Below are 27,935 nucleotides of genomic sequence, written 5' to 3' on the forward strand. Positions count from 1 at the left end.
TTTTGTTAAGGATTCTGCACATCCCCAGCCACAGGCTAGCGAGCTAAAAGATTGATTAGGCATTGTTCCCACACACACAAGAAAAATCCCTGTAATGGCTTTTAAACTGTCAAATGTGATATAGAACCTAAAATTGTATGACAATCCAGAAGTTTGCCAAGGAGGAGGATGAATAAAATGGGCAAAATTATGAAAATATAGTTTCACCCTATTGCTGTACTATGGTTAACTTGTTATGTTTGCTACCTTTAATTTTGTGGCGCCTTTCTTTGTAAGAGGTCCCTTTTACGTCTATTTTCATTTCTATAATATCCTGATCAGGTAGAGTGGAAGCAGAGCCAGAGAACCGTGTTCAAGATCACAGCTATTCATTCATTCATTCAGTCGATTTATTCAGTGGCAGGACTCGATGTAACTATTGAAATTAATCGCTTTCTGACCTTTTCTGATTTACTGGGTTATGTCAGATAGCTACCCAGAAAGAAGGAGAGGGATGAGGTGGAGGAGGATTGCCAAACAAATGTCTCCGGTTCTGATCCAGTCCTGCTGTATTGTCCCAGGTGCTTAGTAGGGTTTTCTGCACACTGTAGTAACCCAATAAATATCAGTGATTGATTGTAGAGCTGATGCAAGACTTGAGATTTTTCACCCACCTCATGCATGCCCTGTATAATTTTTGTTCGCAAGCATGCATAAATTTCCTAAAATGTTAGCCCAGTCATAGGTTTTGTGGAAGCTAGACATGTGTATCCGGTTTTCACTTTCTTCTTTAAACACATGATATTCATGAGGAAAGGGAAGAGTGACTAGATGTAAATGTTTTAAAACATAAAGATATTCAGTTTCGTCTACTTTCCACCTTCACAATATTCACGGGGTAAGGAAAGAGGAGAGGATGGGGGAGGTGAGCCACATGTTGTAGAAGGAAGTGATTTGAGAACAGTGTATAAACCCAGACCACTTCTAAAATAGCCTGAACTACAGTTCTTAACTCTGAATGCCCAGGTGGCTCAGTGGAAAGAGCCCAGGCTTTGGAGTCAGAGGTCATGGGTTCAAATTCTGGCTCCGCCACTTGTCAGCTGTGTGACTTTGGGCAAGTCACTTCACTGTGCCTCAGTTCCCTCATCTGGAAAATGGGGATTAAGACTGTGAACCCCCCACCCCCATGGGACAACTTGAGCACCTTGTAACCTCCCCAGCACTTAGAACAGTGCTTTGCACATAGTAAGTGCTTAATAAATGCCATTATTATTATTATTATTATTATTATTAAAAGAAATCCATTGAAAGGATGCGGAGATTGTGTTGCAGTCTAATTTTAAAACTAACCCCTTCTAGACTGGGAGCCCGTTATGGGCAGGAATGGTCTCTGTGTTGCTGAGTTGTACTTCCCGAGCGCTTAGTGTACAGTGATCTGCACGCGGGAAGTGCTCAATAAATACGATTGAATGAATCCAAATCTCACGAAGAATCAGGTGTCAGACCATAATTCACAGAGCATGTTAAAGGCTCAAGTGTTTTGGGCAGGGGTGTGTCTGCGAACTGTGTTGTATTGTACACTCTCAAGTTTTTAGTACAGTGTTCTGCACGTAGTAAGTGCTCAATAAATTTCTTTGACGGATTAACAGTGCACTTGCGGGGCTGGGGAAGGGGCTTGGGAGGTAGGGTGGAAGGAGAAGTTCTCCTACTGCTCTTCCTTTCACTCTGGAGCCTTGCGTCTGCCGGTGGCAACAGTGAATTTGAAACTGTCTCAGCTGTTAGCACTGCTGAAATGCTCTTGTCTAATTAAGTGGTTGTTAGGAGTATCTGTAAGTGTTTCAGTCGAACGGCTCTACCCGTCAGGTACTGATGTGAAAATACTTCATCTCTACTTATAGGCCGTGTCAGCGCCAGAAGAAGCTCCGGCCGAACCTGCCCCGGAAAGTTCAAGTGAAGCCGTGGAAGAGCCTGGGTCTGAAGAGTCGGCGGATGTGGGCGGGAAAGGAGCGACAGCGGTGAAGAAGGATGCTTCTGCTAGTAAAGTTGTCAGCGATGGCAAATTGGTAAAAGGTATGTAGTCACATTTCTGAGTAGCCGAAGTCTTTTGACTACCAAGCTGCTTTTCACAGCGTACCAAAAGAAGCGATACATTTTCCTGTAGATGTTAGGGAATTTACTGCCGTTCTGTGGCAGAGAAGTTAGTTGTTGAAATGCACGGAACTTGTAAAACTACTATAAATGTGGCATCGTTGGAGATTGGGATTGTCAGTTTTCACTTTCAGTATAGACTGGGCTGCAGTCCTGCTTTCCCCAACACGCACTCGAATTGTAAATTTTTCAGGAAAATAACTCAAGATGTTGAAACAAGAGCCAATCCTATTGATTTGGGGTCTCTTAGCAACCTCACTCAGTACCGAGGTGCATTGTAACTCCTCATTAGAGTTCAGATCCAACAGTTTGATCAACCCAGCTAATAATAATAATAATAATAATGGCATTTATTAAGCGCTTACTAGACTTTTAGACTATGAGCCCACTGTTGGGTAGGGACTGTCTCTATATGTTTCCAACTTGTATTTCCCAAGCGCTTAGTACAGTGCTTTGCACACAGTAAGCGGTCAATAAATACAATTGATTTGATTACCATGTGCAAAGCACTGTTCTAAGCGCTGGGGAGGTTACAGGGTGATCACGTTGTCCCACGGGGGGGTTCACAGTCTTCATCCCCGTTTTACAGATGAGGTAACTGAGGCCCAGAGAAGTAAAGTGACTTGCCCAAAGTCACACTGCTGACAAGTGGCAGAGCCGGGGCTTGAACCCATGACCTCTGACTCCAAAGCCTGGGCTCTTTCCACTGAGCCACGCTGCTTCTCTAATCTCCTTGTGAAACAGGAGAAACAGTGAAACATTTCTCTAGAGCGGGGAGATGTGGAAATTCATTAGTATAAAAACGATATGAGAAGTATAGCCTGTTGCTGAATATATTTGCATTCATCCTCTCCGGAAAACATGCATGTCTGCGTTTACCTTTCTCTGACCCAGCTTATAAATTGCGCCCTTTGGCTAGTTAACTGGAAAATGTGTCATAAAATATTTATTTAAATGAGAAGTACACGTAGTTATAACAACTCATGGCAATAACTCAAATATGCAGTTGGTGGTTCTTTTAGAAGTAGGTTTAGCGCGTAGGAGTGATCCATCAGGTAACAGTTGTGATCATTTGGTCTATTTGGTCTATTCTTTCTCTGTTCTCACCTAAACGTACCTCTTTTCTTCTCTTGCTTCCTTTTTCTTGCCCTTTTCTCTCTCCCTCCTTTCTCTGTATTAAGCTTGTCGATGCCATCTGTGGGCATTGCTTAGTCCAGCTGTTGGTTTTTAGAATTGAAAAATTTACTGAACTCCAAGAAGCTTCCAGAAAGAAGGGTGATTTTGGTGATTCAGAGGCAGTTATGCGTATCTCTAACGGACTTCCCGCCAATTTTGAGAAGTTGGGGGAAATAGAGCATAATAGTATACCAAGAACTGCTCTCAACACTGAGGTAGATACAAAATAATCAGATTAGCCAGTTCCTGACTCGCACAGGGTTCACAAATCTGGGCAGGAGGGAGGACGACAGCAGCTTGAAGGGTTTCTGGAAAGAGGAATTTACCATGCAACTTTTTGGGTCTTCTGAGAAGTTGTGTCCTCCAAAATCAGAATTCTTTAAGGAGCTTAAATTTCCAAGTCCTGCTTTATGAAGTGTAGTTTTCTTGGGTACAAACAAATGATTTTTCAGCTCATTAAAGAATGGGAAATATTTAAATGGCTTTTTTGATTTGGACTTCTAATGTAGAAATAAAATTAGGAGCAAAAAAAAATCACAGTGAAACACTTTTCGTCCAAATGCACTAAGGAAGAATTGCTTGAACGGCCTGGGCGACCAAAACTGCCATTCAAAGGCATGCTGTCTCTTCTGGCCGATTCCACGGAGTTGAACATGTCTATTCCTTACTGTAACACATATTGCTGTAACAATAAGAATTCAAAGAAGGGGAGTCCATTTCTCTGAATATATGGTTCCATAATTTTTTGCAGCTTTGAAAAGGAATTGAAGGGTTTCGTTTGAAGTGGGTAGTAAGCAAGTCAATTGTGACCTTAACTTGAAATTTCTATTATTTTTCTTATAATGGTATTTGTTAAGCGCTTACCGTATATTTCCCCAGGTCACCCAGCAGGCAAGTGCGGGGGATTAGAACCCAGTTCCTTCTGATTCCCAGGCCCATGCTCTATCCGCCAGGCCAGGCTGCTTCTCTTTTTTGGTGTAATTGAGCCTGCTTTGGCTGCTGTGCTCCCATGTGAATGTCCTTTTACATTTTTATCGTACAGTAGAAAAGCCGTTTGTCTGGGGAACAATTAATTATCGCCTATGAGAAAAGTGTGAACACTTCTGTTCTGCCAAATAGTTAATATCTAGAAGTAATTAATTTTCATATAGCTTTAAGGAAAAATGTGACCATTCCATGAGCTACACTATTGATCTGGTGAGGAAGTTAGAATTTTTTTTCCCTTAATCCTGATACATTCAAACGTAGCCAGCACCACTTAACATCCGTAATTATAAGGAACTAAGAGAATATTTTTGACTGAAAAGTGATGGACTATCTAGAAAAGCTAGAAGTATTTTGATGTGAAGAAGTTACAGCAAAACGAAAAGTACTTGTTGAAGTAAATTTGAATCAGTCATTGGTATTTATTGAGTTCTTACTGTGTGCAAGACACTGTCCTAAGTGTTTGCACATGAAGTTACCCAAGACAGGTAGAATACTTAGGCAATTTAAGACTCTGGCCATAAGTACCATTTTAAGTTTCAAATAATAAAGCATGCTCTTCTGTTTTTATGATGCTTCCCCAAACATTGCAAGTTTTTAAGTGGATTGGTCACTTCAGTATATTGCACATCTCTTAATGTTTAAGCCTGTCTAGAGTGCCTCAGAACTTATCGTGAAAGTGACTTTAAAATACTGGTTTTTATTCATCATTTACTAAGCAGCTTCTCTGATCTAAGCAATGTATGGAGATTATAAAAGGGACAGTTCCCTTTCCTTGGGGAGCAGGATTCTAATATCGAATTCTCCTAACGGTTTAATGATCAATTTTTTTTTTTTTGAGCGGATTCATCTTCCCTTCCAAATCTTCTTGACCGAACTTTCCCATAACAGTTGCCAACAGCATCCCCCATCCATCTTTGAAACCCCCTACCACGGCATTATCCTGAACTCTCGACTCCTTATTCATTTTGTCGATAAATCCCGTTGCTTTTTCTTCCACACCATTTCTTAAGATCTGTCTCTTCCTCGCTGTCCAGACAGCCACCTCGCAGGTTCAGGTTCCTCACTGGTCTCATGGCCTCTGATCTCTCCCTTCACTGCCAACTGCCACTCCAGCATTGTGTGCTTACAACTACCTTTGACCATTTATCTACGTAACTTTATGCCTTACTTGCTTAACCACTAAATCACAGGTGTAACCCGCTTTCCTTCCCACATGTATAATTATTTCAGTGTCCAGCTCCCCAGCTAGGTGTAAGATCCTTGAAGGTAGGGAATCATATAATAATAATAATAGTAATGGTATTTAAGTGCTTACTATGTGCCAAGCACTGTTCTAAGCTCTGGGATACATACAAGTTATACACTTGGGGCTCACAGTCTTAATCCCCATTTTACAGATGAGGTAACTGAGGCACAGAGAAGTGAAGTGACCTGCCCGAAGTCACAGAGCTGACAAGTGTCAGGGCCGGGATTGGAACCCACGACTGTCTACTGTCATATCTACTAACTTCTTTATACCTTCTCCCAAGCACTTGGTTCAGTGCTTTGCACACAGTAGTACTCAGTAAGCACAACTGATGATGATAAAATATTCCGTGAATTACTCTCTGTGCCTAGCCATTTTCATTCCTCCACCACGAACAGTTATGATAGAAACTCTTCTTTTTCCTCCACTGTGTATTTTTTTCTTTAATTTGACCACAGTTTATTAAAGGGAAGTTCATACCGCAGTCAGGAAAGGCTGATCTTAGTTATTTCAATTGGCCAAACATGACAGATGGTTTTCCCCCATCTCTAAAATAACTGATTTTGTACCACTGATCTGGAGAGAATGTTTAGAAAGCAAGTGCATCGTGTCAGGTTGGAGATTTTATCTTAGCATTTGGGTTAGCCGTGTGGACTTCAGTTTAGCGTTTGATTCTTACTTGAGTGACTGGAAAATGTGAGCATCAAAGCCGCGTGCAGCTCCAGGCCATTGGGGGAATTCATTTTCCGAAGGTGCGGTGTGGAATGCAGAGCACAGGGCTTCAAGTTGTAGCCGCTACAAGTATTTCAAAATTAGCTCTACTTGCGCTGAATTTGAAATTGACTTTCCCTGTAGTCATTACTCTTTGAAGCACCCTTTGCAAATAAAATGGGGAATGCTTTAAAATACATCTTTAGCAAATATGAAAGTGTATCTTTTATATGTTAACAGAACATAATTATATTGATATTCCTATTTATTGAAAGCAAATAAGTGAATTTCTGGGATGGGGAGGAATCTAGGTGAATCCTGGAAAATAGTACTGTATCTTTAAGTATTTGGAAAAAAATATTGTACTTACAATCAGTGGGGTGGGGGACATAATTGGGAGAAAAACAGTATTTCGTAGATTAGTTTCATGTTAAATTATGCTTTTCGCGCTTTCCACAAATTGGAGAGGTGAAATCAATTGCATTTAAATTGCGGGGAGAAAAAAAATCACATTTGAGCATCATCATTTTCAGAAGCTTAATTTACTGTGGTAGATGGATGTGCGCATCAAGAGTCACTGTTACGGATATCCCCTTTTCTCCACAGCTTCATTTGCTCCAATAAGTTTTGCGATCAAAGCCAAAGAAAATGATCTACTTCCCTTAGAAAAAAATCGCGTCAAGTTAGATGACGACAGCGATGAGGAAGAAGAGGGCAAGGAAGGCCAAGAAAGTTCGACAGTTACTTCCACCACAAACCCAACAGTCGCCCCACCCTCCTTGGTTGTTGAAGAAAAGAAGCCTCAACTAACACAGGAGGAACTGGAAGCCAAGCAAGGTACTTTATTCAGATTTGTGCTTCTCGAAAGATAGGAACTATAGAAGTGAAAAATGGCAAATGAGCTAAAAGTAGTAACGCCACCAGGAAACAAATTCTCAGGCAGCAGAGCTGTCATTCTTCTGGGGTTATGGATGGTGATGGGGGGTTATTTTGAAGGAATTTCTAAATCATTTTTCCACTTCCAATTCCGCACTTAAGCAGAGCAGCCGTAGATTGCCTTCAGCAGATTCGTTTTGAAAGAAGTCAGGTTAGAGTCCTAAGTGCAAAAGGACAATGCTCTGACATTTGGCATAAAAGTATGAGGCATTCTTTGTTTTGATTGCCACCCTGGGGTGCAATGTTCAGGCTTTATTCCTAGGTTGTGTTAAATGTACCAAAACTGGGCGCGCTGTTTGGTTTTGACGTGTTCACATAGAACAGCCGAGTGCCTTGAGCTGAATTCCAGATCTGTAGCATGCTTCCAAATTCAGTAATTTGTTGCTGCCTAGTTATTGTAATGCATTGCCCAGTAGCATTGTTTGGTGGATCTTTTTTATGCCTTTCTATATTTTTAGTATGGGTGATCTTTAGATGAAATGATCACTCAAAGACTGCTCTGGGCTATTTCAGAATGGGGTTAATCATGTATTTTGAGAAGTTAACTCTATTAGTGGAAAAGCTGGTGATGTATGTTTTTGAGCCCCTTTAAGCTGCAGTATGTGCTTTTTGTCGGTAATTTTTCAGTTTGTGGGGGACTGTTGAAATTGATTAATTTGGGACAAACTGCTAACCAGTTTTTCCTCGTTTCTGAAATTCGACTTGGAGCCTAAAATAATTCTGAATTATTTTAATTAGCTTTTCTGAATACAGTTGTCTTTGGCACAGTAGAGGGTTATTTAGAGCAGGGATCATAAACCCAATTGTACCAGTACTCCTGGACTCCTTCGGTTCAGCCTCCGTTGCAGTGGCAGTGTGCTACTGAGGTGCTTCCACAGAGCCCACGAGAAGGGCATCGGCCCCCGGCCACGGTGGGTGTCGTTGCTGCCTAGACCCCAGAATTCCCGTTTCTGCCAGGAGGCTTAGCGAGGAGAGACCCAGCACTTCAGAAGCACCGTAGCTTAGCGGAAAGAGCACAGGCTTGGGCATCAGAAGATGTAGGTTCTAGTCCTGGCTCTGCCACTTGTCTGCTCTGTGACCTTGGGCAACTTCTCTGTGCCTCAGTTCCCTCATCTGTAAAATGGGGATTAAGACTGTGAGCCCCACATGGGACAGCCTGATTACCTTGTATCTACCCTAGGGCTTAGAACAGTGCTTGGCGCCTGGTAAGCGCTTAAGAAATACCATTATGATGATGATGATGATGATTATTATTATTATTATTATTATGTGTTTGCATAGGGAAGTAGTGTGGCCCAGTGGAAAGATCACGGACTTGGGTTCTGATCCCAGCTCTGTCACTGTCTGTTGTGTAGCAGTGGGCAAATCACTTAACTTCTCTGCGCCTCAGTTTCATCATCTGTAAAATGGGGATTAAATCCTTGTTGACAAATGCTGTCGTCGTTCCTGACCCATAACGACTCCATGGACACATCTCCCCCAGAACGCCCCACCTCCATCTGCAATCATTCCGGTAGTGGATCCATAGAGTTTTCTTGCTAAAAATTTGGAACCAATTTACCATTGCCTGCTTCCACGCAGTAAACTTGCATCTCCACCCTCAACTCTCTCCCTTGTCACTGCTGGCGAGCAGTGGTGAGTTTTGACTTGTAGCGGATTGCCTTCCACCTGCTAGTCACTGCTCAAGCTGGGAATGGAATGGGTATTCATTCATTCATTCATTCAATCGTATTTATTGAGCGCTTATTGTGTGCAGAGCACTGGACTAAGCGCTTGGGAAATGCAAGTTGGCAACACATAGAGACGGTCCCTACCCAACAACAGGCTCACAGTCTAGAAGGGGGAGACAGACAACAAAATAAAATAAATAGATTTGTAAATACATACAAGTAAAGTAAATAGAGTAATATGTACAAACATATATGCAGGTGCAGTGGGGAGGGGAAGGAGGTAGGGCGGGGGGAGGGGAAGAGGAAGGGGGGTTTAGTCTGGGAAGGCCTCCTGGAGGAGGTGAGCTCTCAGTAGGGCTTTGAAGGAAGAGAGCTAGCTTGGCGGATGTGTGGAGGAAGGGCATTCCAGGCCAGGGGGAGGACGTGGGCCCGGGGTCGACGGCGGGACAGGAGAGAACAAGGCACGATTAGGAGGTTAGCGGCAGAGGAGCGGAGGATGTGGGCTGGGCTGGAGAAGGAGAGACGGGAGGTGAGGTTGGAGGGGGTGAGGTGATGGACAGCCTTGAAGCCAAGAGTGAGGAGTTTCTGCCTGATGTGTAGGTTGACTGGTAGCCACTGGAGATTTTTGAGGAGGGGAGTAACATGCCCAGAGCGTTTCTGCACAAAGATGACCCGGGCAGCGGCGTGAAGTATAGACTGAAGTGGGGAGAGACAGGAGCATGGGAGATCAGAGAGGAGGCTGATGCAGTAATCCAGCCAGGATAGGATGAGAGATTGAACCAACAGGGTAGCGGTTTGGATGGAGAGGAATGGGCAGATCTTGGCGATGTTGTGGAGGTGAGACCGGCAGGTTTTGGTGGCGGATTGGATGTGAGGGGTGAACGAGAGAGCAGAGTCGAGGATGACACCAAGTTTGCGGGCTTGTGAGACGGGAAGGATGGTAGTGCCGTCTACAGTGATGGGAAAGTCAGGGAGAGGGCAGGGTTTGGGAGGGAAGATAAGGAGTTCAGTTTTGGACATATTGAGTTTTAGATGGCAGGCAGACATCCAGGTGGAGATGTCTTGAAGGCAGGAGGAGACACGAGCCTGAAGGGAAGGAGAGAGAACGGGCAAAGAAGTAGATTTGGGTGTCATCAGCATAGAGATGATACTTGAAGCCGTGGGAGCGAATGAGTTCACCAAGGGAGTGACTGTAGATAGAGAACAGAAAGGGACCAAGAACTGACCCTTGAGGAACCCCTACAGTAAGGGGATGGGAGGGGGAGGAGGAGCCCGCAAAGGAGTCTGAGAATGAACGGCTGGAGAGATAAGAGGAGAACCAGGAGAGGACGGAGTCTGTGAAACCAAGGTTGGATAGCGTGTTGAGGAGAAGCGGGTGGTCCACAGCGTCAAAGGCAGCTGAGAGGTTGAGGAGGATTAGGATAGAGTAGGATGCCTCTGCTTGACTTTTCCTCCTGTAGCTGAGACTGGGAGAATACTGGAAACTCTCCAGGCATGATCCCGAGGGAGGATGATTCAATCCTACATCCTCCTAACTAGACTGTGAGCCCCATGTGGGACAGGGGAATAATGGGATTGGTTTATATCTACCCCAGCTCTTAGAATGGTGCCTGACACATAATAAGCGCTTAAAAAATACCATTATTATTGTTATTTTTACTGTTTGCAGAGAACTGTACTAAGCACTCAGGAGAGTACAGTACAACAGAGTTGTTAGACATGTCCCCTGCCCACAACAAGCTTACAGTCTGTAGAGGGAGACAGACGTTAATATTAATAAATTGCAGGTGTGTACATAAGTTATGTAGTTATAAGTGTGTGGTGTGGGACTGAGGGAGGTGAAAAAAGATGCATGGACAAACAGAGCACTGAGCCTGCAACCATTGGCTAATAATAATAGTTTATTTGGTTTCCATATGGCGCCTGATCCTTGTAGCCTGGATTTGAATTCATTCATTCATTCAATCATATTTATTGAGCGCTTACTTTGTGCAGAGCACTGTACTAAGTGCTTGGGAAGTACAAGTCAGCAACATATAGAGATGGTCCCCACCCAACAATGGGCTCACAGTCTAGAAGGGGGTCAGACAACAAAACATGTTGAATGTTAAATGTTAGATGAGAGTAGCATTGCCAAATGCAATTTAAAGTAGGATAATGAATTAATGAATTAAAACAGATGTGTCCTAGCAACGTCATGACATCTGTGAGAAAATCGCGAAACTGATTTACTTGAATAAGCGAGGCTCTCTTCTTTTTGTGCTTTCCGCTGGATGATATTTAACCTTCATTTCCTCGACTGTTTGCAGTGATGCTGATGGATGGAGTCTCCCATTAAGAGTGACAGGCAACAATAATAATAATTGTATTGGTTAAGTGCTTACCGTGTTGTGCTGAGGACTGTACTGAATGCTGGGCTCGGTGCAGTACGGTCAGATTAATCGCAGTCCCTGTCCCATGTGAGGCTCCCAGTCTTGGGAGCTGCGAGGGAACAGGTATCTGATCCCTATTTTGTACAGGAGGAAATTGAGACCCAGAGAAATTAAACAGCTTTCCCAAAATCACCCGGCGGGAACGTGGCAGGGCTGTGATTAGAACCCGGGTCTCCTGACTTGAGGTCTTGTGCTCTTTCCACTGGGCCACCCTACTTCTCAAGCCTCAGTCCAGAGACTTCAAGGTGAAGAACCTCGTACCAAGGAGTCTGTTGGACTCCACACGTTCATCCCTCCAGCAAAATGGAGTACAACAAGCCAATGCCGCCCCAAACAGAGGGGCAGCATCTTGCAGAGGGCAATTTGATGTTCCGAACCCATTTACTGTCCAGGTGACTGCAACTTTGTGGTGCCAACAGTCAGTTGCCAAAATACCCACCTCAGTGGCATCGCCGTTTTCCCCATGTACATTATCCAGAAGCGTTCGGGATTCTTGTGACACCTGTTGTGCGCAAGATTCCCTTGGTGGTTGTTCAGTCGGAAACCCTTTACCACTAATGGCATAGCAAGCATCCTCATATTTCTGGCTGCTTCAACACGCACGCATGCAAGCGTGAAATGGTATGTGTCAGACTTAAGGGATTGGGTGGGGGGCTGTTTGTAGAAAACAGCAGATTGTTATGTACCCTGGGGAAACCCATGTCTCCCGAACAAGTGAGGAGAATCCCTGGTGTCCCCAGAACTCCCGTGATTCCTCTTGCGGACCAAAGACATTAAAGCTAAAGCAGCGTGAGGAACAGTGTGGCCTAGTGGATAGAGCACGGGCCTTGGTTCTCATTCTGGCTCCCCTGTTTGTCTGCTCTGTGACCTTGGGCAAGTCAGTTAACTTGGGCCTCAATGACCTCATCTGTAAAGTGGGGATTAACACTGTGAGACGGATGTGCTACTGTGTCCAACCTGTTGACCTTGTATCTACCCCAGCGTTTAGTACAGTGCTTGGCACAAAGTAAGTGCTTAACAGGTACCATTTTCTCTAAAAAGGCAGCGTGGCTTAGTGGATAGAGCACAGACTTGGGGGTCAGAGGGACCCGGGTTCTAATCCTGGCTCCACCACTTTTCTGCTGTGTAACCTTGGGCAAGTCAGATCACTTCTCTGAGTCTCAGTTCCCTCATCTGTAAAATGGGGATTAGGACTTTGAGTCCCATGAGCCCCCCTTTTCCTCTCCTCCTCCCCATCCCCCACGCCCTACCTCCTTCCCCTCCCCACAGCACTTGTATATATTTATTCAGATTTATTACTGTATTTTACTTGAACATATTTACTATTCTATTTATTTTGTTAATGTTATGCATATAGCTATAATTCTATGTTTTCTGACTATTTTGACACCTGTCTACGTTTCATTTTGTTGTCTATCTCCCCCTTCTAGACTGAGCCCGTTGTTGCCTCTATATGTTGCCAACTTGTACTTCCCAAGAGCTTAGTATAGTGCTCTGCACACAGTAAGCGCTTAATAAATAGAATTGAATGAATGAAGGTGGGACATGGACCGTGTCCAACCTGATTAGCTTATTTATACCCCAGTGCTTAATAATAATATTAATAATGGCATTTATTAAGCACTTACTGTGTGCAAAGCACTGTTCTAAGCACTGGATACAGTGCCTGGCAAATAATAAGCACTCAACAGGTTCCACAGACATTATGTTTAGCTGCCATTTATATTTGAAATCAATCAATGAAAACAATGCTCCTTCTAGAAAAGTGTTTTTCCTTGTGTGGGTGTAAATGAAAAGGTCCAGAGTACTCTTTGGCTCTTTCCCCACTGCAGGGGTTAAGTTTATCCTTGGTCAACTGCAGACCTGTAGAGCCTGACTCTTGCTTTCAATTCCGCCACGTGGATCCGCCGTCTGCCCAAAGCCTGGGTTCAAGAGCCATCCTATTCCGAAGCGCTCCGCTCCTTTTCACTGTAGGTTCCCCCAGAGTCATCATCATCATCATCAATCGTATTTATTGAGCGCTTACTATGTGCAGAGCACTGTACTAAGCGCTTGGGAAGTACAAATCGGCAACGTATAGAGACAGTCCCTACCCAACAGTGGGCTCACAGTCTAAAAGGGGGAGACAGAGAACAAAACCAAACATACTAACAAAATAAAATAAATGGGATAGATATGTACAAGTAAAATAAATAAGTAAATAAATAAATAGAGGAAGTCGTCGACTTGCCACAGATTGCTCTTCTCTGGAGTTTTAAAACCATATCTCCAGGACTCGCCACTTCAGCTCACGCCGAGCACAGCTGTTTTGGCATTCTGCTACCGTCTATTTTGAGCACATGCCTTTCCCAGCAATGTTGTACTGAGCTGTAAAGCTAATAGATTGGCCATTCTCCCAGACCTTGTTATTGCTGGCCCCGTCCTTCCGCTTTGGTACCGAATGTGGTTTGGAGGTGACGGCGTTCAGACTGCTCAAGAAGCTAGGTGAGAGGGGAGGCTATAGTCTCACAACAGAAAGGCCCTGCCGCTCAGGAGGCCTCCATTTGAGCCCACTGTTGGGTAGGGACTGTCTCTATATGTTGCCAGCTTGTACTTCCCAAGCGCTTAGTACAGTGCTGTGCATACAGTAGGCGCTCAGTAAATACAATTGATTGATTGGAGTTGGCGTCAGAGTAGCCGACATTTTGAGTTGGCCTTTCTCATTCAGTTTTCTTCCCTGTTGGGAATTAGGACATCAATCAGTCGATGGTACCGATTGAGCGCCTACTGGCTCTGCTGTTAGCGCTCTGCTAATAAGCTCTTGGAAAATACATACAATAAAGTCGTTACACAGGAGCCCTGCCCACAAGGCACTTGTCCACAGGGGAAGACGTACAAAATCCCATAGGGCTGGGATGCGGGTTGGGGGCTTAAGGGGTACGCGGCCCAGGTGTATAGTCGAGGCAGAGGAAGGGCATAATTGGGCCGAGTGCTGTCTAGAAAACAGAATTTAGTGGCAGCTCTCCGTTCCTTATTGCCGATGTAAGCGTCAGGCTGCTTGTCGGTTTCCCGGTGCCGAGGGACGTTTCATCTCAGCTTTCCAACTTAGGTATTACATGGCTCCCGCCAAAGCAGTTCAGAATTATTTACCTACTGTTGCGATTGGGCTTCCAAAGCGTCAACAGGCAGAAACCCCCTGGAACACTGTCTCCAGGACTTTGGAGTTGGAAGCATTTCCCGGAAGCTCGGTCTAACGCCAGTTTCCGGTCAGTCAGTCGGTGGTTTTACCGAGCGCTTATTGTGCACAGAGCACCGTGCTAAGCACTGGGAGAGTACAGAATAAAAGAGCTGGTAGGCATGTTCTGGGCCCACAGTGAACTTCCAGAGTAGACGGGGAGATTCGCGCGCACTAATATAAATGAATAAATCACGGCTAGTTACGTGTGTGCCGTGGGGCTGAGGGAGGGGTGAAGGAAGGGTGCTAATCCATGCGCAAGGGCTACGCAGAAGGGAGTGGGAAAAGAAGAAATGGGGGCTCAGTCGGGAGCAGAGCGAACATTGGAAGCAATGTGCTTGGGGAGCGTGAGCAGCCCACTTCCTATCAATCAATCAATCGTATTGATTGAGCGCTTACTGTGTGCAGAGCACTGTACTAAGCGCTTGGGAAGTCCAAGTTGGCAACATCTAGAGACGGTCCCTACCCAACAGTGGGCTCACAGTCTATAAGGGGGAGATCCCTGTCAGGCAGGGATCATGGCTACGGACTCTTTTGTGCTGTATTCTCCCAAGTGCTTAGTGCAGTGCTCTTCGCACACCGATTGCTTACTAAAAGCCACCGACCGATTTATTGATTGATTTGACCGGAGTTCACTTTCAGTCCATTACCGCCCGCAGACCAGGACAGGCCTAATCCCGATTTCTGTTCCCTCAGAGCTCTGTAGGAAATCAAACCTGCCTTTCCCTACCGTGGTTTGAATACTCTGTTTCTGTCTTTGGGTGACCTCCTTCTGTTGTGCACAAAATTATTTAGATCAGGTAACTCTACCTGTCATGTGCGGCTCTGCTGGTACTCTGTGAACAGGGAGAAATCAAAAGGTTCAAGTCATCATCATCATCATCCATCGTATTTATTGAGCGCTTACTATGTGCAGAGCACTGTACGAAGCGCTTGGGAAGTACAAATTGGCAACATATAGAGACAGTCCCTACCCAACAGTGGGCTCACAGTCTAAAAGGGGGAGACAGAGAACAAAACCAAACATACTAACAAAATAAAATAAATAGAATAGATATGTACAAGTAAAATAAATAAATAAATAAATAGAGTAATAAATATGTACAAACATATATACATATATACAGGTGCTGTGGGGAAGGGAAGGAGGTAAGATGGAGAGGGGGACGAGGGGGAGAGGAAGGAAGGGGCTCAGTCTGGGGGAAGGGGCTCAGTCTGGGACTCCACTCCCTTAGGAACTGGTCGAAAATACTTTTTTAAGGATTGTCATGATTATGAATTTGGGACAGAAAATGGAGACATTTTGCACTGTAAGGTTTTCCAATTCTATTTTTTAAGAAAAGCAAGGCTATGAATCTAGTTAGAGCCCATTCCAAATTAACGTTACTGAAGCGCTGTTAACTTATGGTTTTGAAAAGCAAATAAAAAGTTGATTTGTTAGCACTGATTGGTGTAAATATAAAAATATGGGATAGAAAATGGGTTCAGTGCAATTAAAGGAGCCAGGGGCAAAGTAAATTATGCCGTTGGTTTTAGGATATTGGCTTAGGAAAGTTTTAAGTTAAAATTTATTGATTTACTTTGAATAGTTTTGTCTGTAGTCTTGGTACCAAATGAAATTCTCAAAAGGAAGTAGTTTGATCAAAACCTTGTGTTAACACGAAAGCCTTTGGCCTTATGTATTGTAGTTATTGATTAAACTGAATTTGGTTCTTTGTTTTATTGACCATTTTTTGGTTGTGGTACTACACATACGTGTTCTGTATTGTGTGCATTTAGGTGCCCAGATTTGAAACATGAAATATCAAAAAATGTAGGCATGACACTTTAAAACAAGCCTTTCAAAAACACTTGGAATAATTATTTTGAAACTGAACCTGACTCCTGGGAACTGTGAAGAAGTAAATTGTCAATATCATTTTGTTAAATAGCTTCAAGTAAAATTTTCCAATAAAATTTAATTGGGAATCCACAAGAGTCAATGAAATAGCTGAAATTTTGTTTGCGATCTGCCTGGCATCTTCACCATTGCAAATCTAACAAATGCATTCTGACACAGCATACTTTACTATAACCCCTCCTCGCCCCACAGCACTTGCGTATGTATGTGCATATTTATAATTCTATTTATATTATGTGTATATATAATTCTGTTTATTTATATTGATGCTTTTGATGGCTGTCTCCCCCCTTCTAGAGTGTGAGCCTGTTGTGGGCAGGGATAATCTCTGTGGCTGAATTGTGCACTCCAAGCTTTAAATACAGTGCTCTGCACACAGCGCCCAATAAATATGATTGAATGAATGAAGTTTGTTGTTTTTTTTTATTTTCGCTTATTTTTAAAGCCAAGCAAAAGCTAGAAGACAGACTTGCTGCTGCCGCCAGGGAAAAACTTGCCCAGGCCTCCAAGGAGTCAAAGGAGAAACAACTTCAAGCCGAGCGCAAAAGGAAAGCCGCCCTGTTTTTGCAGACCTTAAAAAATCCCTTGGCAGAAGCAGAAATGGGGAAAATTGAGGAGAATCCATTTAGTGTAGAGGTAAGTTAATTCATTCAATTGTATTTATTGAGCGCTTAGTGTGTGCAGATCACTGTACTAAGCGCTTAGTTAATAATAATAACGATGGTATTTGTTAAGTGCTTACTACTACGGGCCAAGCATTGTTCCAATCGCTGAGGTAGATACAAGATAATCAGGTTGTCCTGCGGGGGGGCTTACCATCTTAATTCCCATTTTTACAACTCCTCTGATCAAGTGTAGCTAAAAAAAAATACTTGCAGGTAAGTTCAAGAGTCTTTTCAGCTTTCTGCAATTTTCAAGAGTCTACCTCCGCGTTGCCGCTCAGTACAGATGTTAGCTGCACGCTAGCTAACGAGATGCCATGGGTCCTAGTGAGAGAGCATGGCCCCGGCAGTCAGAAGGACCTGGGTTCTAATCCCGGCTTGTCTGCTGTGTGAACTTGAGCAAATCACTTCAGTTCTCTGGGCCTCAGTTCCCCCATCTGTAAAATGGGGATTAAGACTGAGCCCCGTGTGCGTCCAACCTGATGACCTTATATCTACCCCAGTGCTTAGAACAGTGCCTGGCATGTAGTAAGCGCTAAACAAATACCATAAAAAGGACATACTTCACGCTTTTTAATGTTGGACATTTGTTACAGACCGTGATCTCTTACCTTGGAAAACTGACTTGAGCGTTTTTTAGTGTTTTCTGTCAGCGGTTTTAGTGTGGCTTTGTAAAGCAGAATTAGGTAGCCATGGAAAGATAACATTTACTCATCAACAACCCGTAGTTATTTAATAACCCCAAGCTTCAATTGCCGAATCAATTATAGTTGCCTTTGAATAAAAATGAAATCTACTTCACTGTTGGGTAGGGACTGTCTCTATATGTTGCCAACTTGTATTTCCCAAGCACTTAGTACAGTGCTCTGCACACAGTAAGTGCTCAATAAATGCGATTGATTGATTGATTGATTGAAACATGGTTTTAATGTAAGCCTTGGTAGTTTTTGTGGTATTTTCTAAACATTATGATCTGAGCCTCCCGATTTCTGGTTGTAATACAGGGAAAGTACTGTTGCCCACCCCTTTTGTGGCTAAGTATTTTGAGGGTTAGAGAGAGCATTCTTTTCACCTCAAGAGATAGCGGCGAAGAAAACACTCAGTTAATCAGAGATTCGTTCATTGATTTTCTTTTAAAAAATCTGTTGTACATAAATCCTCCAATTCTGGCCTCAGTTCAGTGTTACGGTTGTTTTCATCCTTGACCCGTCAGTGGATTGACTTATGATCGTTTTCATGTAGTCACGCCAAGAACAAAGTAGCTAATGATTAGATTAGCACTTTTGAGACAAGGCTAAATGTTGATACATTTTCCTGTGCGTTGCTTACTTTTGCCTAATTGTCTTCAATAATTACAATCTGAAGAAGTGTTAAATTGGAAATGGCTGTCCATGAATAATTTTTCACTTAGGAAAAAATTGTTAAAGCTTTGCATTGGAATGGATAAAAGTGCCAAACCCTCAGTCCTAGGAGTGCAAAGCAACTTAAAATTAAAAAAAATCTTTAAATACTCAGTTGATATCGTGATTTCCTAGTTATTCTTGCTTTGCTCTAGAGACACTTAGGTCCCTTCTTTTATAAAAACTTCTTATAGTGTTTACTATGTTCCATCTCAGTTGTATTCAAGAGTACCTGGGTTCTCTGTTGAGTGCAGAAGTTCACTGGGTCTTTAGTACGTTTAAAGAAAGTCAGTAGAGAGTAGTATATGACTCACCGTCCCTTGGGTTCACGGAAGCATCGTCTTCACGTTTGTGGGGCTGTGTGTGCTTGTCTTTCATTCTCAAAATCGATTGCCAGGCCGATGAAGTTCTCACTGCCTGGGCCCGGTATTAGACATCCAAAAACTGGCCGTCTTATACTGGCCTGTCTATGGGTTGGAGTGTCTAACGCTGTTTTCACTTCCTTGTTTCAAAATTATCTCGAAGCCTTTATCCAAATTAAAAAAGGCACTCCTTTCCTGATTGCAGTGTGCTCTGCCGATCTGTGTCCCGCATTTGTCTTCCATTTGTCATCTATGATACATTACTGCCTGAGGCTTCATTTCACTACGTCCTTAATTGTTTCTTCAGTTTCCATTTTACCCTTACCGGTTCACTACAGGAGCTGTTGGAGTGCCTTTCTGCCATCCATTCCCCCTCATCTCCCTCCCTCCCCCGCACCCACTAAGGCCGTGTTGACACGTGCATTGCTTTAATGCCAAGAGATTGACTTCACTCCAAGATTTTGTTGGTGGTGACTGTGATGTTGATGAAACTGCTTTAGGAGCTGTATGTAATGTCTGTGGAAGGTACAGGCCTCAATCACTGGTAATTATTGAGGACCTGCTGAATGGAAAGCACTGTACTGAGTGCACAAGAAAGTAAGGCAGCAGCAAGATTCATGCTTCTACCCACAAAAGGCTTAAAATCTGTCAGAGAGGTGATTAGATGTTTCTACAGCTGTTTAGCCGACTTTGAAATCTGTGAGACATGGACTGGGTCCAACTTGATTAGTTCCCAAGTGCTTAGTACAGTGCTCTGCACACAGTATGCATTCAATAAATACGATTGATTGATTGATTAAATCTTCCCCAGTGCTTAGTACAGTGCCTGGCACTTAACAAATGCCATTAAAAATGGTGGGGGTGGGAAGAGATGAGAAGTTTAGTCTTGGACATGCTGATCTTGAGATGTTGATAGGACATCCAGGTAGAGATATTCTGGAAGCAGGAGGAAATAGATACAATTGAATGAATGAATGAATATGTATATATGTTTGTACATATTTATTACTCTATTTTACTTGTACATATTTATTCTATATATTTTATTTTGATAATATGTTTTGTTTTGTCATCTGTCTCCCCCTTCTAGACTGTGAGCCCGCTGCTGGGTAGGGGCCATCTCTATATGTTGCCAACTTGTGCTTCCCAAGCGCTTAGTACAGTGTTCTGCACACAGTAACCGCTCAATAAATACAATTGAATGAATGAATGAAATTCAAGATCGCAGAGAAAGTGGGAGATCAGGGCTAGCGAGGTAGATGTGGAAGTCAACCATATTAGAGGCTTTGGTTGAAGCTGAGAGCACTGGGGAAGGTGATGTCACCGGGGAGTAAGTAAGAACTGAAAGAGAAGGTGATCCTGAACGGGGGCACTGCCAAAATAGCAAGTTCTCAAGATCATTTCCAGTCAAATCCATTAATCAACGGCATTTGTTGAGAGCTCACAGTGTGCAGAGCACTATACCAAGAACAGAACAGGGGGCCACTGTCCAAAAGAACAGATTGCCAAGATCCTTTTGACAGTCTGAAGGAATTTTTAGCAAGTATGCCACCAAGGCGTGATGATTTGAACACAGCTTTCTAAAGTAATGTGGTTAAGTTTGACTTCTTACTATCCTATCAATAGTGCTTCTGACTATGTGATTTGAATTAACTTCCTTGGTCAGTGATGATTTGAACACAGCTTTCTAAAGTAATCTGGTTAAGTTTGACTTCTTACTATCCTATCAGTAGTGCTTCTATGTGATTTGGATTAACTTTCTTGGTCAGTGCTGAAATAAGCCCTTTTCATTTTTTATTCATTAGCTTTACGTTTTCATCTGATGAACCTCTTATTGTTCCCCTGATTTACCTAAATGAAAGATTGATTATTTCTCCCTTTTTGACGTATCAGGTATCACCTCCATCTTCCTGGCTATTTGTCTCCTATGGTATCACTTTTCAGGTCCTGGCTCAGATAAGCACTTCATCCCTGGGCTTCTCATCCCATGTGGGCCTTCTTCTGGCCTAGGAATGACCAGTTTTCAGCTCTCCTTCCTCCTGCCCAGTATGGACACGGCCCCAAATGCCTTTATATCTAGTAGCTTTATTTTCCACCCCTGGGTCCTGGCCTAAAAAGAGTGTCTGCAGCAGAGGAGTTGAAGAGACACATTGGGTAAACTCTGTAGATTTTGAGGTTTGGAGAAAAACTGATCACCTGGACCATAATTTTATTATTCTTTCTTTGATGTTAGCTTTGCATAAATACAAAAACAAGTCCATTAATTCCTGGTAATCACCTTCCTGAGAACGATGAATTTGCAAAGAAAGCAAATGAACGGCTTGTCTCATTGGACACGTATCTGGGACCCAGCCTCCACTACCTACAGTCTCTCTTCAGAATATCCCCTTTCACCATGGAAATACCTTGGAGAGAGATTTCAGCAGAACTCACATCTCTACATAAGGAGCTTTCCTTAAATGTCCTCTGTTTTAAAAGAGCAGCTCCTAGAATCAGAGGCTTCCAAGCCATTGTTTTTCCCCTTTTTCATCATTTCAGCTCAACTGATCATTTTTGCTGATTTCCCCCCCCCCCCAAAAAAAAAAAACCTGCTGTGTGCTATTGCTACATTCTTGTGGCAATTCTGTCTTTGTGATGCACTAAACTCCTCAAGACTTTGGGGATTTCTTGGATTCCCAGTTTTTTGTTGTTTTTTTTTATGGTACTCGTTAAAACCATTCTAAGTGTTGGGGTGGGTCCAGGATCATCAGCTGGACACGATCCCTGTCCCATATGGGGCTCAGTCTAAGATTTTACAGATGAGGTAAATGAAGCCCAGAAAAATTAGGTGATTGGTCCAAGGTCACATGGCAGGCAGGTGACAGAGCTGGGATGAGTACGTAGCCAGGCCCATGCTCTTAAAAGATGCAAATGAGATTTGTGCTTATTTAAAAATCTTCTTGGATGGGTAGGAACACAGATTGTAGTTGTTAAATTTGTTCTCAAAAATGTAATTTTGGAGGCAGATGGTGATAAATAACTTTAATTGCTTCTAAACAAAAATATGTGTAATTAAATTGGCAGTTGCTGTAAATGGTGTATAAATATTTTTAGCTTAATGTGATTTCTGAATTCAAATCACCATTGCCTTTAAACATGGGCTCATCTACTCTAGTGCTCTGAACACAGTAAGTGCTCAAAAAGTACCATTGATTGGTTAAAAAAAATGTATATATTAGCACATTACTTTTAAGAGATGCCACTTTTAAGAGGTACTAGACTATAAGCTGCCTGTGGGCAGGGAACGTGGAAACCAATTCTACTGTAGTATACTCTCCCAAGCACTTAGTAATAATAACAAAAATGATAGTATTTGTTAAGCGCTTACTATGTGCAAAGCACTGTTCTAAGCACTGGGGGGATACCAGGTGATCAGGTTGTCCCACGTGGTGCCCACAGTCTTAATCCCCATTTTACAGATGAGGGAACTGAGGCACAGAGAAGTGAAGTGGCTTGCCCAAAGTCACACGGCTGACAGTTGGCAGAGCCGGGATTTGAACCCATGACCTCTGACTCCAAAACCCGGGCTCTTTCCACTGAGCCACGCTGCTTCTCTGGTAGTAGAGTGCCCTACACCCAGTAAGCATTCAGTAAATACCATACCAGTTCCTAATTCTCTTCCATGACTAGTTTATAGTATCTTAACACACATTGCTAGAAAACATTCTTTATTTACATGAAGGTCTTACTCAAGCTGACAATTCAGTAAATTCATCAAGTGATGCTTCCTTTTATCTCTGGGACATGGTCTCTTGAAGGGAACAAAATATAAAAAGCAGTTTTTGCTTGGAGGTGGTCTTTCGTGGGATGAGCAGCCATCGTACAAATTAACAACATTTTGTATTTGATTCGTACGTATCTTTGAAGGACATGGTCCCAAGTTTATCTTGAGTTCAAACTGCCTTTACCTGTCTCGTCTAATTTTTCTTCTCATCCCTGGGAGTTAAGTCGAAATGGATACAAATTTTAAAGTGGGAAAGTCGAAAGAGGGTTTTTATTGATTGTCTTGTATGCAACCCGACCCTTAGTACAGTGTTTGGGCTCATTAGGAAGTGCTGAACAAATACTATGAATAGCCCTCCCTGGCCTGGGGAACCCTCCTCAGCTTGTTCCAATCCATTCACTGTCTCTCCTCATTTACTGTGAATTCAGACCAGACAGGTACAAGTAAAACTCCCTCCCGCCCTTCCTCTTCACAGGTACGGCTATTGTGCCAGTGGCATAGAAGATGGCTAGTGTAACTTAAATGATTTTTCCCCCTTTTACAAATAAAGAGATGGGCCCAGTGGGATTTAAAAGCAGCATGACCTAATGGATAGAACGCGCGCCTGGGAGACAGAAGGACCTGGGTTTTAATCCTGCCTCCACACTTGTCTGCCGTGACCTTGGACAGCTCACTTAACTTCTTTGTGCCGTCTTTAAAATGGGGATTAAGATGGTGAGTCCCACGTGGGACAGGGACTGTGTCCAACCCAATTTAATTGTATCGACCCCAGCGCCAGTAACAGTGCCTGGTACATAGTAAGTGCTTAACAAATACCACAGTTCTGGTTATTATTATTAGCGTCTTGCCCAAAATGTGTTGCCAATTTGTACTTCCCACGCGCTTAGTACAGTGCTCTGCACATAGTAAGCGCTCAATAAATACGATTGATGATTGATGATGAAGTAATCTCAGTTGGTGGCCAGTGGCATAGGCAGAACCAGAAACCCCAAGTCCTGAGTTGTCTAACACACTGACCACTGGACAACACTGGTCTCCATCCCCCCCCATCTTACCTCCTTCCCTTCCCCACAACACCTGTATATATGTATATATGTTTGTACATATTTATTACTCTATTTTACTTGTACATATCTATTCTATTCATTTTATTTTGTTAGTATGTTTGGTTTTGTTCTCTGTCTCCCCCTTTTAGACTGTGAGCCCACTGTTGGGTAGGGACTGTCTCTATATGTTGCCAATTTGTACTTCCCAAGCGCTTAGTACAGTGCTCTGCACACAGTAAGCGCTCAATAAATACGATTGATGATGATGATAATGATTTAAAGAGACCTCATTCTACTAGAACGAGAGTTCAACCTCAAGAGGGATTTGGAAAGTATAAAGTATATCTCTTGAATCATTTATTTCTAACCATAGGAAGGTCTTGGGGCTTCCATGATGCTTTCTTATTTCTTTGCCCACCACATTCAGAGTATCAGATTTTGATTCCTTCCCTTGTTTTATTTCCCCCGCTGTGTACCTGACATGTGTGTTTCCTGGTTGTAAGATTTGGTTTTCCATAGAAAAATGAGCAATCAGTTAATTAGATTTGGTGTTGCAGATATGGAGGATTGGAATTTTTTGCAGTTCATTGACCACAGAAAGTTTGTGGGACCAACTTTTTAATCCAGTACTATGGTTAGTACACAAGTTAATATTTTTTCTAGGGTGACAGTGCTTTTTAAAACACCGGTGTGTTTTAATCATTTTTCATTCAGGCATTCAAACTGCTTCCTGAAAGGCATCACTGTCTCTTTTTGGAAGAATAATTTGGCATTGTTGAATATACATGGCAATAGTCACGCCCTCCTGTGACAGTCTAAACTAATATTTCTTTGGATGGCCATCTTCTTTGAGTTCAAGCAGAAAACCTAAGAAAACCGTGGAGAAATGAGGAAAGATGAAGGAAATCACCTAGAAAGAAATTCTGGAGACAGTCAAAATAACCAGTTGATTTTCTGATTCAGAGACAATGCTAAGGATGTGCTATTTGAATGGACATTAAAATTAGAACATGGACCTCTTGGTTAAGAAATAAGATAAAAGTTTCTCTGGTTTTGTTTTTCATATTCAAATGTCATGAGCAGAGTGCAGAGCTTATAATTCTATAGTCAACTGTTACGAATTGATGCATCAGACCTTTGCGTAATACTGTAGGTCATTAGACACGTATGTATTTTCTGTTGGGTCCTACCTGTAATGGGCTGCATTCGTTTTAGAAAAATATTTGGGTGTTAGGTTGGGCCCCAAGGTGAACATGAGCATAATGGTGTTTGCTTATTGTGCTATTTTAAGCCAACACGATGCTCTGCACATGTTAGGTGCTCAGTTCTTCGGTATGAGAAATTATTTAAATGATGAACGGTAATCCTTTCATTATATTCACTGGTCATTCCTTCATTCATTCATTCAGTCATATTTATTGGGCCAACTCGTACTTGTACGAGTTGCACAGTGCAGTAAGTGCTCAATAAATACGATTGATGATGATGATGATTGAGCGCTTACTGTGTGCAGAGCACTGGACTAAGCACTTGGTAAGTACAAGTTGGCTTTATTGGTACTTGGTGTCTATTTCGGTTATTCTAGCTTTGAAAGGATTTGAAGGGAGATTAAAAACAATCAAAATGTTTAAAGACATAAAAGTTCCCCGGCTTTGAAGGCCATATTGAGGTCACACCTCCTCCAAGAGATCTTCCCCGAGTGCACCTTCTTTTGCCTGACTCCCTCCCGTTTCTGCCTCATCTTTTGGGCATTTGGTATTCACCCCGCCCATCACCCTACAGCTCGTAATAATTCATAATAATATTTATGGCATTTGTTAAGCACTTACTATTTGCCAGGCACTGTACTAAGCACTGGAGTGGATACAAGCACACAGGCACATATGTGCATATCAGAAAATTATTTATATTATCACCTGTCCCACCCTCTGGACTAAAAGCTCTTTGTGAGCAGGTAGTATGTCTCCAATTCTGTTGTACTCTCCCAACTCTGCACACAGTAAGTGTTCAATTAATACCATTAATTGATTGTTTCTCGATCACTTAGTACAGTGTTCTGCATGCAGCAGTTGCTCAGTTGTTTGATTGCATTTCTGTACAACTCCGTAGAGAATGCTGTGTGCGCGTGCAGTGACGGAAAGTTGTCGAGGGTAAAGAGCTTGAGTTCTAGACCTCGTTCCACCACTTCCCTGCTCTGTGACCTTGGGCAAGTTTTTTTAACTTCTCTACCCTCAGTTTCCTTCTCTGTAAAATGGGGAGAAAGTCCCTGTTCACCCTTCCTCTTAGACTGTGAGTCCCTTGTGGGACAGGGACTGCCTGTATCTGATCTGATTGCCGCGTACCTCTGCCAGTGTCTAGCAAAGTGCTTGGACAATGCGCAATAGAAGAGAACGGCAAATACCTGCGTTGAAGTTTAAGTACAAACAATAGAATAGATTTGAAATTGCAGGCATGAAATGCCAGTAAACATATTCTTAAAGGGATTTTTTTCATTGACTAAATTGTGGTTTGGGTTTGACTAATCGAACTTCATTAAACCTCTAAATGTGAAGCGCTTATTAGATTGTTGAGCTCATTCATTGGACAATAATAGGCAATTACACAATTGTCAAAAGAAAAGTCTATAGTTGTATTTTACAGCCATCACGAAGGAATGCAAACTGGTGCTTAATTCCATTTTAGCAACCTAATAGGGGTTGTTTCCCGTTTTGCTGCTTTGACAGTCTTGGCTTTTAAACCTTTCCTGTCTCCCCATAATGGATGTAATTAGGCAGATTTTGATCAGTAAATTCTGCTTGTTCTGTATTGTGTGTGAATAGTAATAATAATTGTGGTATTAATCGCTTACTGTGTGCCATGCACTCTTCTAAGGGGTGGATACAAGCAGATCGGGTTGGATACAGTCCCTATCCCACGTGGGGCTCACAGTCTTAATCCCCATTTTACAGATGAGGGCACTGAGGCACAAAAAAGTGAATAGACTTGTCCAAGGCCACACAGCAGAAAAGTAGGGGTGCCAGGATTAGAACCCAGGTCTTTCTGACTCTCAGATCCGTGCTCTATTCACTAGGCCATGCTGCTTCTCTGATTGTTCTCCATCATCATCATTAGCCCCTTCTAGACTGAGCCCATTGTTGGGTAGGGATCATCTCTGTGTGTTGCCAACTTGTACTTCCCAAGCGCTTAGTACAGTGCCCTGCACACAGTAAGCGCTCAATAAATACGATTGAATGAATGACAAATCAAGCTTCTTTAAGGGCAAGAAGCGTGACTTTATGTCTTTATCTTTTAAAAACAACCAAAAGTAGTGGTAGTGATTACAACGGTGATAGATAAGCGCTCATTCTGTGGCGAATATTGTGGTAAGCACTGGGAGAGAGACAATGCAGTCAGATCATATCACAGTCCCTGTCCCACATAGGGCTCACAGCCTAAAGGGAAGGGAGAACAGGTATTTAATCTTCATCGTACAGATCATCATCAGTCGTATTTATTGAGCGCTTACTGTGTGCAGAGCACTGTACTAAGCGCTTGCAGATGAGGAACCTGAGGCAGAGTCCCGCAGCAAGCAAGTGGTGGGTGGAGTCGGGATTGGAACCCAGGTTCTCCGCCTCCCAGTTTTGTGCTCTCTAGGCTGTGCTGCTTCTCCTACATTGCCATTAATTAGTAGACTCAAAAAATGATTGTTGCAAATGAGACGGAAATGAACAAGATCAAATCCTTAGGCATGAAAGTAGGCATTCTTGTTACTGTTCATTCATTCATTCATTCGTATTTATTGAGCACTGTTCGAAGCGCTGGGGGGGATACAAGGGGATCAGGTTGTCCCACGTGGGGCTCACAGTCTTAATCCCCATTTTACAGGTGAGGTAACTGAGGCCCAGAGAAGTGAAGTGACTTGCCCAAAGTCACACGGCTGACAATTGGCAGAGCTGGGATTCGAACCCATGACCTCTGACTCCAAAGCCCGTGCTCTTCCCACTGAGCCACGCCGCTTCTCTATTAATTACTGTTAATGTTGGCCAGCGTAGGGGGAGAAGGGGGAATGGGTTGCTATTTAGAAGTGCAAAATTCAACACGAAAATTGTCAAACAACACGGATTACTATGTTCGATTTGAATAGAATCCCTTGTAATGCATTTCTGTAGCTAGTCCTATAATGAGGCATGCTTATCTTTAATTCAAGTGGTAATTCTCTAAATTTGTTCATTCATTCCATCGTATTTATTGAGCGCTTACTGTGTGCAGAGCAGTGTACTAAGCACTTGGGAAGTAAATCATTTCTGGTCCTTGAAGCAAACTA

At 42.8% G+C, this 27,935-nt stretch overlaps 1 protein-coding gene across 1 annotated transcript in view; it reads left to right on the forward strand.

The window, feature by feature from the left end:
• Window positions 1-27,935, forward strand: part of LOC119942801 (splicing factor SWAP) — a 119,224-nt gene that overhangs the window by 56,379 nt on the left and 34,910 nt on the right. Inside the window, 3 exon segments of the mRNA XM_038763758.1 lie at window positions 1,878-2,049; window positions 6,854-7,084; window positions 16,845-17,035. Of these exon segments, the coding sequence (XP_038619686.1) occupies window positions 1,878-2,049; window positions 6,854-7,084; window positions 16,845-17,035 (594 nt within the window).

This window comes from Tachyglossus aculeatus, chromosome 21 (genome assembly GCF_015852505.1).
Source record: "Tachyglossus aculeatus isolate mTacAcu1 chromosome 21, mTacAcu1.pri, whole genome shotgun sequence".
NCBI classification, from domain to species: Eukaryota; Metazoa; Chordata; class Mammalia; order Monotremata; family Tachyglossidae; genus Tachyglossus; species Tachyglossus aculeatus.